We start from the raw sequence: 11,796 nt of genomic DNA on the forward strand, positions 1-11,796 counted from the left end.
CCCAAGTCCTTTTTCCACTCCAAAAAAGAGACAGTCCAGCTCAAACTTGTTGCGCTCTAGAACATCTGAATTCATACTGCAATCTCAGTAAGGGTCTATTCTCCTTCTCTTACTTCCTTTACATGAACACGTACAAAGTTTGCTTTGTCACTCCCTTCATGCTATGTACAGTTAAATGGTCAATCTACAATTCCACAAGATGAAGACGCAATGGATTCGATTTGTTAGACGACAATTGCTGTTTCAAGGTCCATCGGTCACTCCTTCGGAAATAGGTCATGTATCTTCAACTTTAACTTTGATAAGAACATTCTAATTGTTTTCAAACATCCGACCTTATCGTTCGATTCAAGGTTTTCAAACATGTCAGCGTTCAATCATCATCAAGTACATTTTCTAACTCCACCAAATCAATCAACACCAACACCCTCATCATCGTCAAGATACACCAAATTATCAAAACTATCAAAAACTATAACAACTAATGCAAATCATTTCAACTTGAATCATGATCTCATTAACTCATCAAATCATTTAAATCATCTTCATCATCAAATTAATAAAACTCATCAAACTCATGACCTTAATTCTAAATCGGGTTCATTAATCAACCTTTCAAATAATTTATCATGTTTTCAAACTTCAAATGATCATCAACAACAATTATCTTTGACTGAATTTGAATTATCAAAATGTGTCATTCAATCTCAACTCGATCCTATTGAAGATTTTATTCAAATAAGCGAATTATCTTCAAGCGAATGTAGAAAGGTATTTTCTACTATCTTAATGATCTTTCTGAATTTTGGAAACTAATTCTGATGATCGTTTTATAGGTTGAATTAGTTGAAAGTCAATTATCAAAAGATGAAAGTTGAAATCAAAGAAATGTATTTGTTATAAAGACAATATACAAATCAGCTGCTATCAGAATGAGAGAAGTAAGTCCAAATCTAAATTAGATTTACTTTATCGAAAGGATAATTGAAATTTGACTAATTTGATATTATCTTTTTAGCATATCTCAGCTGATGCAGAACTTCCACTCCTTCAATTATCTAGATCATCATCAGAAACAAATCAAACATCATTAACCAAAGGAATCTTACCGAGTTTACGTGCTTCATTTCAATCAACCAATCCATTATAAATTCTAACTACATATTTACCTGGTGATTGTAACTATGTTAGGGGTCGAGTTTGGTTTAAAACCCTCAAACGCGAGCCAAACGTGACGTTGGACTTGCTTTCCAAGGAAGCCATCATGGTGCGAATGCCTGGAGGCGGGGGAAAACCGACTCCATCTGGATCTGATATCACTTCGATCAGGAATCCACCAGCAAATCATCCAAACTATTAGCCTTTTTTGTACATAGACTGTTACTGTGAAATTAATCGTACATTGGATATCATGTAGTGCTGTCGCTTTTGGCGCGATCAGCAGTAGCTGATCTGAGCGATCACACCCAACCGATGTCCAAATGCCTGAAAATGACCGAGCAAGCGAGTCCGAGAGCTGAATACCCGGCTAATGTGTCGGGCCATTAGTGGCTCTCAAACCTGCCCCGGTTTTCAAAAAACCCAGTTGACCCAGTTGTTTTTTGGCAGTAACTTTGTGTATCAAGTTGACATTTGTCGACAGCTCCCAGCCAAAAATTCAACTGGGGCAACCAGGTTTTTTGTAACTGGGTCAGGTTTGAGAGCCACTATTAAGCCTGATGACCGTCGGCAGCTAGTTCACAGCCGGCCTGCAGGCGAAAACCAGCCAGCCTGCAGCCTGCACCAGCAGGCGCCTGGCAGACGTCTTGCGTGAGGGCCATCTACAGACGGCCTGCCCCTATGCAAGGGCTGGCGGTCTGCAGCTGGCCTGCCATGGCCGCCTGGAGCCGGCCAAGACACCTCTGTGGTGTACAGTTGGTCCAGTCTAGTCACGACCAGAGCCTGGCCCCGGCCCCGGCCCCGGGACCCAAATGTTAGGGGGTCCCAGTAATACCAAAAAAATTTTTTCGCAGGGGTTATTTTTGGCAAAGGTTCATCATCTTCGCTCTGTATCATCGCACATCTTGAACCTTCACCGCTGTATCACCGGTCCCCACTCAAACCATACGCATGCACACTCATCGTTATGCCGAAGAAGAGCAAAGCTTCGAAAGGTCAAGCCAAACGATGGGAAAAGGTTCGCGCGGCCAAACTCCAAAACAAACCTGTGGTGATCTCCGATACGGAAGATCAACCACTCGATATCGATTCACATGATCAACTCATATCCACGAGAGCCCTTAATCCAGAGAATCTCGCACCTCAACCTCCAATGATGATTCATTTGGACGACTCTGATTCTGAAGGTTATAATCCACAACCTCCCCAGCCTCCTCATTTGGTTATCCTTCAACCATCTGATCTCTACTGGATGCCAATCGATCCTGCTTATCTAACTGAGGAGGATGATATGGACCCTTTAGATATTTCACTCTACGCTCAAGCCGGTATTGCTGATTCTTCCGATGACGAAGCTTGTGATAATGACCTTGTCGATAACGCCTTATTTCCAGTTTTTACTCGCCCTGTCCTCAATCAACCACCGACTCTCATTGGTAAACGCAGAACCAAGACTGGTTATACCCTCAAAGGGTATAAGAAGCCTCGTGTTCAAGCCAATTCGAACAAGCTTTTACCCCGAAAGATACCTAAAGAAACTAAACGACGTTACAGATTGAATCGAGAAAAGGCTCTGGGAAAATCAAACAACATGTTTGCCAACTGGCTTATTTGTCTTCCGGCTCCAGCTCCTGCTGCATCACCCACCATTGCTTCATCTACTAGTGATACGTTTGAAATCTCTGCTAATGATAATCCCAACGATGGGAATGAATCTTCTGAAAACAGTCAACATGAAACTGAAAATGAAAATGAAACTGAAAATGAAACTGAAAACGAAAATGAAAATGAAAATGAAAAACCTGAAAACGATAACAGATTTAATGTAGTTGTCTCAAATTCATGGATTGAAGAATGTGTGGAACGTTATCGATCCAGCAAGACCAAAAGTTCACTCCCTCAAAAAATCCAAAAATTAGCTGAAGAACGATATAATAGCTTAAATGTAGACATCATGATCATTGAAGAGAAGGCCCGTGAAGACGCCAAAAAAAATCCAGCCTTCAATTATCCAGCTTCCATCATTGATGACCTTCAAGAGTACAATCAACGGCGATTTGAGCTTACAATCAACGGTGAAAAAGACCCTGCCGTCACTGCTTCAATTTTAACTGCAGCCTCATCAATTCGCAGACGAGCCAACAATTCAACCTCTTCCATCAAACCAACCTCCGGAGTCTGTCGAGCAAAGAAGATACGACAGCAAGCCATCAATGTCTCAAGATTCAAGGAGTTGATTTCAAGTCAGCAAGGATTTGCTTCAGCGCATAAATCAATGCTTGATGATGAGAAGCTGTATAACTCACTTCATACTTGGGCAATATCTAGAATACCTGGAGAGGTACGCTTATTTCATTTTGTACTATCTCTTTTTTATGATCATTGTTGATTCAAAGTTGACAAGTTATATGTATCTTATATTTCAGCTCACTCCCCTATCTCTGCTTCACCACGTCAATAATGTTGCATTACCTGCTCATGGTATCAACAAAACGATTTGTATCAGCACAGCCAATTGATGGCTTCACTTTTTAGGATTTCGGGCACGCGAGTACAGTAAAGGACTGTACTACAATGGACATGAACGACCAGATGTCGTTGCGTACCGCCACAAGTATCTACAGATGATACTTGATCTGCAGAAACGCTCTCGAGTCTATCATGGCGAGGATCTGGAGTTCTCAATTGCTCCAGATCCTCTTGTCCTTCAAGATGAGAAGGAGACGATTTTCCTTTACCACGACGAGTCAACGGTCCACGCAAACGAGAGACCGAAACGAGCCTGGGTCAAAGATAATGTTCAAGAGCTGCGTAAGAGGAGCGATGGACGACTCATTCATGATTCCGATTGGATCACCCCAGCTACCAGCACTGGACGACTTGTCATTACTTCAGAAGATGAACATGGAAGACTGCCTTTGCCTCCTTTTACCGATGCTGCAGTGGTTACTTACCCTGGAAGCAAAGGCGATCCTTGGTGGGATTGCATGCAATTAATCGAGCAATTCCTATCTTCAATTATCTCTTCCCAAACGCACAGGCAGTTTTTATATTTGACTGTTCTTCTGCGCACAAGTCTTACGGACCTTCAGCTCTCCAAGTCTCCAACATGAACCTTAATCCTGGTGGCAAGAAAGCACCATTACAAGATACCGAGATCCCAACCGACGATCCTAGAATCCCAATTGAAAGACAAGGACTTCCTCAGTCCATGGTATATCCAGCCTACTATCCTGATGCAAATCTTGCTGGGAAAAACAAGGGCATCCGATGCGTCCTAGCCGAGCGTGGCTTGTGGGACCTCTACGAAGCAAAAGCGAAAGAATCCGGTAACAAAACTGTCTTACACTGTGCGATGTGTAAGCTATCCACAACTAAACGTGATCTAGCTGCTCGAGAATCCCGATTACAACGTGAAAAAGAAGCACAAGAATCTTATGAGAAAGGTGAAACCCCAGACACATCCTCCATCAACAACCCTGATGATCCATACTGCTGTGCATCGAAGATCTTGGCCATGCAGTCAGATTTTTTGAACGAGAAGCCATTGCTTCAGATGGTCATTGAGGAGGCTGGTCATATATGTTTATTCCTTCCTAAGTTCCACTGTGAGCTCAACCCAATAGAGCTATATTGGTCTTACATCAAGCACCGTAAGTTAATTTCAATGAATATCATATTTATGTATTTTACTAATTTTTGTTTGAATTCAAAGATTATCAAACCAACAGTTTCAAATGCAAAACCTTCAAAGATTGTCAAATTCTCTTTGAGTACATACGCAAGCGCTGCCCGGTATCAACCATCCGAAAGTATTTTCGAAAGGTTGATCGACATATGAATATCTATCGGTTGGTTAGATTTTTCTTGTCTTTTCTCATCAATATATACTAATGCATGAATGTCTATTTGTCTTAATTCAGAGAGGGTTTCACTGGGGTGCACGCCGAAAACTTAGCTAAAGATAAGCGATATCGTTCACACCGATGTATTCCACGTAAGGCTGCCTTGAATCTTGATTTCATTTGCAACCCTTAAATTTTTTACTTTGTTATCTTCATGTTATCATCAATCTATACACAAGAATGTTATCCTGATTATAAATACAAGAATGTGATCTGAAATTTATATACGAAGTATGCTGTTTTGTCCTGAATGAGTTGTGAACAGAGGTGCTTGCACTGCTCTGCGTCTCAGGGTACTTAAGTAGCCACTTAAGGGCTTACCTAAGTAGTTTAATACATAGGTTTAGTACTTAGGTACTTAACTTAAGTCATCAAGTACTTAATATTAGGCCCTTTAAGTACCTAGACCCAAATCTCGAGGTCTCGGAAAAAAAATTTTTTTTGAAAAAAAATTGGCCGAGCCGATCGTCTTACCAAGTCATTTCTGACACAAACACCATACTCTTAGCCCATAAATGACTTCTTACATATGCTTTAATAGTAGGTGTTAAGTGTATAAAATTGTGTAATCGAATTTTGATTTTGCGGAGAGGCTCTGGTCGTGACTAGACTGGACCAACTGTAGGGGAGGCCAGAGGCCAATAAGGACCAGGCGCACGGCGGCCAGATTTTCTCGTCTCCTTATCTGGTTTTCTACCATCCGAGGGGAGTTTGAGTTTTGGATCGGGAATGATCAGCGCCTAAATTACTCTGTATAAGGAGTGACAGGTCACTGGCTGTCACGGGGCTACCTATCTATTCCCATGGACCACTGCCAGATGTCACAAAACTAGACACTTGGTGCTGGTGAGTTCTTTCCGATGCGTTGGCATATGCATCCTTCCTGATCACTCATCGACTGACCGTTTCCATCAACCTCGCCTTCTTGCTTAAATGGGATCCCTACTGTTTCATCCGAACGGACTGCCTGTCTCTAGGTCGCCGGCTTTATCGAATTCCACCCTTATTTTTTCTTGGTGGTACCTGTACCAGTTTGAGGAACTTCGCGACATCCTTCAATACTTGACTTGGATCGAACGATTGGGAGGTGATCCTCTACCCGACCTTTCGGCTCGACGAGTAATTGTGGAGACTTGGCACCCACATGTCTGCAAGCTTACCACTCGATTTTATCCGGACGAAATACTGGAGATTCAAAACTGCGGTGGCTTTCCCGAGTCTGTCTTACTACCGAACCGAGCTCGAGAGGTTGGTAGTACCGCTCTCACCATCTATATGGCGCGTTTGGCTACGCCTTCTCGATATTTTGACCTTTCACAAGTCTTCGGGCGCGACCTTTCAACCATCGGCCGTATCTGCCGTTGGGTCCGAGCTTGGATCTATGAGCACTGGGGTCCGCTTTTGCGTTGGGATCCACGACGTTATCCGCCAGCCGTTTTGGAAGGTTTCGCGGCTAGTTTAGTGGAGGCAAAGAATTGTCCTATGGACAATTGTGTTGGTTTTTTAGACGGTAAGTGGTTTGCCTCCGCGCCGAATTAACTTTGCACATGGCTGATTTTCGACATCCAGGAACCGTGTGGCGAATCGCTCGTCCCAAATACAATCAGCGCGCGTTTTATAATGGCCACAAACGGGTGCACAGCCTGAAATACCAGGCTGTGGTGACACCAGAGTGAGTTCATGTATTCTATTTGGCCTGATTGTTTGTGTGTGTTAGCTAACACACAGTTTCAAATGTGCTCAAGCGGAATCACTGCCGATTTAACCGAGGCGTATATTGGTTCGCGCCACGACACGGCGATATTAAGGTTGTCAGGACTTACCGAAGTCCTGGAACGCGATGCAAAAGGTTTCGGTGGGCGACAAATGATGCTCTATGGAGATCAAGGTTACCAAAACTCGGCCGTCATGCTCACTCCTTATGGTGGAATCAATCTTGATCCTGATCAAGCTTGGTTCAATCAAGTAATGGCCACTGTACAAATAGCCGTGGAACACGAATTCGGTAGTCTCCATAATGTATTCAGGATGTCTCAGTACAAAGGTGAGTGGTCCTCTATCACATGTTCCGTGTATCATGTGATGCTAATTACATAAATGTGGTCTTATATAGATAACCTACGTTTTTATGTCAACAAACTGAACCCCCTGTATCACTGCGCGGTCATCCTCAAGAACTTCTTGATATGTTGTGGTCGAGGCCCCCTCGGAGGGGTAGCCCCTCCTCCTAATTTGGAAGAATATTTGGCTGTGGTTCGGGTGGTGCCTGATATGGATGTTTGACCTGGTTGAAACTCGGTGGTATTCATTCTAAGCAGAACGGGCATTTGTGTTTGGTTGGAATGGTTGGGGTTTCACCTAACTGCTATCCTTGGTTTTCATTTCGAATATGATGTAATTCACAATGTTGGCTGCTTAATGAATAATATATTGTTAAACATGCTGTTTGTTATTCATCCCGTGCCCAAATGGCCAACCACTGTGGTGTGGTTGGCAAAGGTTTCCACATTCGGTCTGATGCTCGTGTTGATCTTCTCAATACGAGCGTCCGAACATGTTCGGATTGAGAAGATCAACACGAGCATCAGACTGTGGCGGTCTCAGGGATGTATTTGGCTCGTCAACTCGAAAGTTGTCCACCACCCTGCTGTCCACTTCAGTTCAGTGGTGTGTGGTTTTCATGGTTTCGATCGACTCGAAGTGTCACCGCTTCGAGTCGATTTGATCATAGGTCTAGAGTCTATAACATTGAACCGCATTCACAATGAATTGAGATGTTAAATACAATGACAAGGACGAGATTGCGGAAGTAGAAATGAAATGGATGATGTGAGGTGAACGGGGATATATGAATGAACATTGGGGACAAAGGTATTCAAGACAAGTTCAATCGCGTGAGGAAGCGTTTTCAAAGTCATCTCATACGGAGACGGTGGGAATGGCCTGGCAAGGACAACAAAAGTGGTCAGTACCTTTTGAATTCCGAACTAAAATCAAAATCAAGTTCGTCCAGACGTACCTATTACAAAAGCTCAACTGGCACCTGTTGCTGCAGGTAAGCGTTCGGCTACCATCTTAAGTACTGATCCCATCTCATTGAGGGAACCTTGAACAGTAGCCATTGACCTCTTGAGCTCGTCAATCTGGCTATCCTTCTGATCCTTATCTTTCCGGCGATCTTGCAACTCATCACGTCGCAAACGAAGCGTTTCCCGAGCCATTTCGGAGTCCAGCTCGAGTCGAGCCTGAAATTGGCCCAACTCACGCTCACGCTGCAGGTTGGAGACCTTCGTCTGTTCCAGGTGTTGCTCGAGGGCCAGTGAGGTGAGATCATTGGCCTTTTCGGCGGCTTGGCTGCTCTTGAGGGTCACGTTCACCATGTGGCTAACAGATTCGTCTCCTTCGAGTTTTTTCAGCAAACTGTTCCGGACAACCTTTAACAAATTCCGAGGTCTGGTCCCGCTTTCAGGGTCATCTGACTGGCCTTCATCGTCATGCTCAACTTGTGCGCGAGGTGGGGCTGACCGAGGCCTGATGGCTTGTTCGTCGTGTAGGTCATTGGCTCGAGCGATGGCTTTCGCTCGAGCCTCTTTCGCCGCCCTGGCTTCCTGAACCGTCTCTATCATTTCCTAAAAGCGGTAATGGATGGGGTGAAAGGGTCAGTGGTGGAGATATTACCCATAACCGAAGAATCTTTAGATTAACAACTGACTTTTTCTTGCACCACGAAAGAATTTATCGTTTCCCGCAGTTCTTCATCTGTTTCGTGCGTGCCACTGGCACGTGCTGAAGCTGCTTCCACCTGGCCGAGCCAGGTCTTTGAGAGAAAGTCGTAGCGATTTCTCAAGGTGGTTGTTCTTGGGTTTGAAGAGAGATTATCGAACATGCCCGTGGGCTCGTGTAGATTCTACATTTATCCAAAGAGGGTTACATTCGTCAAACAGGTGAAACAACGTGGTGAAATGAAATTGGTTACTTACCTTGATGAACTCAGTACACTGATGGAATCGATCGTTGACCTCTTTGGGCACAGCAAAAGGACGAAACTGAGCCAAGTGGCGAAGCCAGAAGAGGTCCACATAACCTGGAGGACCCCAACGCATACGACCCGGAGTTGACGATGGCTTGGGACTCGGTGTCGGAGCATCTGAGGGGCCGGCGTCCCAAAAAGCCGCCGAGCTGAAAGGCCATGAAGATGGTCCCTCACCTCCTTCAGCGCGCATTGAACTGGCCAGAGGAGCACGTAAGGCCGGACGTGCAGACCGAGTCGGCTCACGGGGGTCGCCAGTGTGATTGGCAAGCCTCGGTTGACGCCCTTTGCCACATAGGTCGACAGCCGCCGGCGTCGTGGTCCTGGGAGGTTGCCCAAATGGGCCTTGCCCCTCACGCCCGAGATAAGCAACCGGACGGTGAGGAACCAAACGATTCATGTCACGAGCTCCCAGAAGTGACTTGACAGGTGACCCGGGCCTCAGAGGGATCATGGGTTGAGGCCCAGCCGGTGTCGACGTGAGTCGGCCAAAAGGTCGAAATTGTACCGTAGGTGTGATTTTTGTAACGTTCGACACCAGTTGATGAGGCACTGGCGCCACGGAGGGCAGTGGGCGTTGGTTCGGATGCGACACCGTAGGCTGACCATGGGCCAAACCTTGGGGGGGCTTACGAACGCGAGGTCCCTTGGCGACGTTTCCACGGGCAGGCGATGCACTCCTTCGACCTCGAGTCCGTGGAACATCCTCATTCAAGGCAGGATGTATCACAGGAGACTCCTTCCTAATCAGGGGGTTGCCCCCAAATGGGACGTTGGGCGCAGTGGCAGAAGAGGTCGGGGTAGATAACGAAGACAAAGAATGGGGTACACATCGCTGCCTACGAGCCGAGCTCAAGCGCGCAGCTACAAAATGACGCCCGAGGTGAGATAAAGTCAGAAGAAATTTATCTATTGTGAGCTTTCGTGAACGGACCTGAAGGCCCCGGAGCCACATTTTGATCTTCACCTTCAGAATCCAACAAGAGGTCTCGCATGACCTCGTCTTCCCCAGAAGACGAATCAGGGCGTTCCGGTCGAAGAACATCGAGATTGTACCGGGCAGAAGCAGCCGCTTCACGCCTGGGGCTGACGCCGTCTCGGCACCATGGGAGGGGATCGGACTGATGGTCCAATCCATTCATCGCCCTTGCCTCAGTACACACGCCATTAAAAGAGACGGCGATCTTGTCGTCTGAAATCACCCGGGTTGATCGCCAGTTGACGATTTCGGGGTAGTCCGTTCTTGATCTCCATATCGGACGAGAGCAGTCATGTGTGAAAGTTTCCGCAGGTAGTTGGCCCGGTCTACGGTTGAATATATAAAACGGTCAGTCTGAGCAGGCAAAACGGCCAAAGGAATCGCCGAAAGACTCACCTGGGTTCGCTGGGGACCCACACTGCTCCTGGAGCAGCCAGGAACCGCTCAGTATCGCTCGGTGGTGCCTGAACTGAGGCGGGCAACACCTCACTCTTACTTGAGCTGGAAGGTTGTGGAACCTGCATGAACAGCCCACATTAGTGAACGATTCGAAAGAACTACTGCCCGAATTGGGAAAAGCGGATGGCTTCAACTAAGAATACAGGCTTACCGCCCCTCGGGAAGCAGGGTCATTGCGACTTGCACTACCCTCTGTTTCTTCGACCGGAGAGACAGTCACCGGAGTGACCGTAGGACCCACCACCTGATGAGCAGGCCTCTGTTACCAGAGGCCATATCTATATTAGCCCACGTAGACCCAATTTGTATAACATATCTCGATCTGAAGAAAGACATCAGACTTACAGGAGAGAAAGCTCGATTTTCATTACGCTCAAATTCAATCGAACCAAAGGTCACCAAGTTCCCAAGACCGCCAGCAGCCCCGGCTTGTAAACACATGTCAGCACTCGAGCTCTTCCAAAGGAAGAGCCATAAGCACTTCAATCGCAAAAAGCGAAACATGATTAAATAATAAAAAACTCATAAAAAAATACATTACATCTTAGTGGTCTAGTTTCAAAGACCCAGAAAAATATAATAAAATTAATTCCTCTTATTGGTCTAGTTTTGAAGACCCCAAGAATTGATGACAACTCTTCCTATAGGCTAATCTACGGAATGCGAGAGGTGTCAAGGTGACAATGCAAAAATCAAAAATCAAAAATCACAATTCCCGGGTGCGAAATTCAAAAATCAAAGACAAAACTACAGAAAATATTCAAATACAGGGCAAAAACCCCTGTACTGGAGTAAAAGTCATGGCACAAACCACTTTCAGACCAGGTTACGGCCCAAATTTCAGTAGATTGACAACTTGAAACTCAACATTTGTCACCCCATTGTCGCATTGACACAAAAAGTACCAGGAAAGCCACAAAAGAGGAAAACAAAATTCAAAATTCAAAAAAACAAAAGTCGAAAATCAAAAAACAAATGTCAATAATCAAAAAACAACAATTAACAAACCATAAACGAAGACCCCAAAGATGAAAACTTCACATTAGATGATGAAAATTGTACAAACCACCTCTCTACCTCTCTACCTCTCAACCAATCACACAACCCATACACCACACACCATCACCGATCATCTTATATTGGCCAGTCATTCATCCACATTCATCCATCTTTTGTCATAGTCTCCACCCATCCACCTTGTTCAACAAAACCTACACTACACTGACTTCTTGATTGTCGTCACTCTTCTTATCCTTCTAATGCAG

At 45.2% G+C, this 11,796-nt stretch overlaps 2 protein-coding genes across 2 annotated transcripts; one reads left to right on the forward strand and one right to left on the reverse strand.

Annotated features, from left to right (window-relative positions):
• Positions 1-363: 363 nt before the first annotated feature.
• On the forward strand, positions 364-878 carry MELLADRAFT_114215 (uncharacterized protein; the record flags this gene model as incomplete). The annotated part of the gene is made up of 2 exons (XM_007419071.1): positions 364-771; positions 837-878. The coding sequence occupies 2 exons, from the start codon at positions 364-366 to the stop codon at positions 876-878; spliced, it is 450 nt and encodes a 149-aa protein (XP_007419133.1).
• Positions 879-1,165: 287 nt separating this feature from the next.
• On the reverse strand, positions 1,166-10,705 carry MELLADRAFT_69888 (uncharacterized protein; the record flags this gene model as incomplete). The annotated part of the gene is made up of 5 exons (XM_007419081.1): positions 1,166-1,383; positions 9,061-9,957; positions 10,028-10,398; positions 10,469-10,573; positions 10,683-10,705. The coding sequence occupies 5 exons, from the start codon at positions 10,703-10,705 to the stop codon at positions 1,166-1,168; spliced, it is 1,614 nt and encodes a 537-aa protein (XP_007419143.1).
• Positions 10,706-11,796: the final 1,091 nt, after the last annotated feature.

Source organism: Melampsora larici-populina (assembly GCF_000204055.1).
Source record: "Melampsora larici-populina 98AG31 unplaced genomic scaffold MELLAscaffold_125, whole genome shotgun sequence".
NCBI classification, from domain to species: domain Eukaryota; kingdom Fungi; phylum Basidiomycota; class Pucciniomycetes; order Pucciniales; family Melampsoraceae; genus Melampsora; species Melampsora laricis-populina.